The sequence below is a fragment of the Myotis davidii genome, unplaced genomic scaffold (genome assembly GCF_000327345.1).
Source record: "Myotis davidii unplaced genomic scaffold, ASM32734v1 scaffold1717, whole genome shotgun sequence".
NCBI classification, from domain to species: domain Eukaryota; kingdom Metazoa; phylum Chordata; class Mammalia; order Chiroptera; family Vespertilionidae; genus Myotis; species Myotis davidii.
Window position 1 is genome coordinate 799,821 of NW_006287955.1, and position 1,127 is coordinate 800,947.

At 57.3% G+C, this 1,127-nt stretch overlaps 1 protein-coding gene across 1 annotated transcript in view; it reads right to left on the reverse strand.

Annotated features, from left to right (window-relative positions):
- The window catches only part of DENND3 (DENN/MADD domain containing 3), a gene marked incomplete at its 3' end in the record, with an annotated part of 73,424 nt that overhangs the window by 25,096 nt on the left and 47,201 nt on the right, over positions 1 to 1,127 (reverse strand). Inside the window, exon 11 of the mRNA XM_015561422.1 lies at positions 7 to 155. Within this exon, the coding sequence (XP_015416908.1) occupies positions 7 to 155 (149 nt within the window). The remainder of the gene's footprint in view (positions 1 to 6; positions 156 to 1,127) is intronic.

Sequence of the window (1,127 nt, forward strand, 5' to 3'; positions counted from 1 at the left end):
CTTCACGGAGCCCGACAGCTTGTACACGCACTCGTTCTTGTCCAGGTGCTCCGTCACCGCCGCGGGCAGGCTGACCTCCTGCGCCTGGGCCTCCGTCTCCTTCCAGCAGGTGTAGAAGTCTCTGAACGTCTCCGGGTCGATCAGTTTCTGCTGCCCTGAGCGGGACAAGGAGAAGAGCTGTCTGAGTCAGGCGGCTGGGCATCCCTGCTCTGCATTTCCTCAGGCGGCGGCGCATTCCCCGACCCGGGCAGAGGGTGGCGCCAGCACTCGATACCTGGATGGGAAGCGCCGGGAGCGAGCCCCCCTCCCTTCCCCTGCAGCCCCCACCCCCACCCGGTGCCGGGGTGGGCACTGGAGCTAGACCCGGCCCGTTTGCCCTCCCAGCCGCGGACCAGGGGCGGGGATCACCGGACAAGAGCACTCGCCGGCAGCACAGATCCAGCCGCCTCGGGCCACGCGGGAGCTGGTCCTCGGGTGACGCTAGCACTGGAGTCCGCACCCTGGTGACCTCCCAGGCCCCTGATCAAGCCGTGCCTGACGCCAGGCATTTCAGTACTTCTGGGTCACGTGAAGTTACTGCTACTATTGGTAACCAAGATGACCGTAACGGATGCAGTAACCTTTACAAATGTCCAGTCCAGCCCGGCCGGCGTGGCTCAGTGATTGAGCGTCGACCTATGAACCAGGAGGTCAGGGTTCGATTCCTGGTCAGGGCACATGCCAGTGGGGGGTGGAGCAGCAGGCAGCTGACCAATGATGCTCTCTCATCATGGATGCCTCTCTCTCCCTTCCCCTTCCTCTCTGAAATCAACATATATGTGTGTGTGTGTGTGTGTGTGTGTGTGTGTGTGTGTGTGGCAGGGGGACATCCCCTGAGGGGTCCCAGACTGTGAGAGGGCACAGGCCAGGCTGAGGAACTCCCCGCCCCTGAATGCATCAATTTCGTGCACTGGGCCTCTAGTTTATTATAATTGTTTATATGGTTAGATTTAGATTTCATATTTTATTTGACTTTTGCTTCCCCGCTCTGTTTTGTTTTTCTTTGTTCCTCCTTTACTATTTTCTTTTGGATTGCTTGAAATTTTTTAGAATTCAATTTTAGTGTGTCTATTGACTTTTTAGCTATA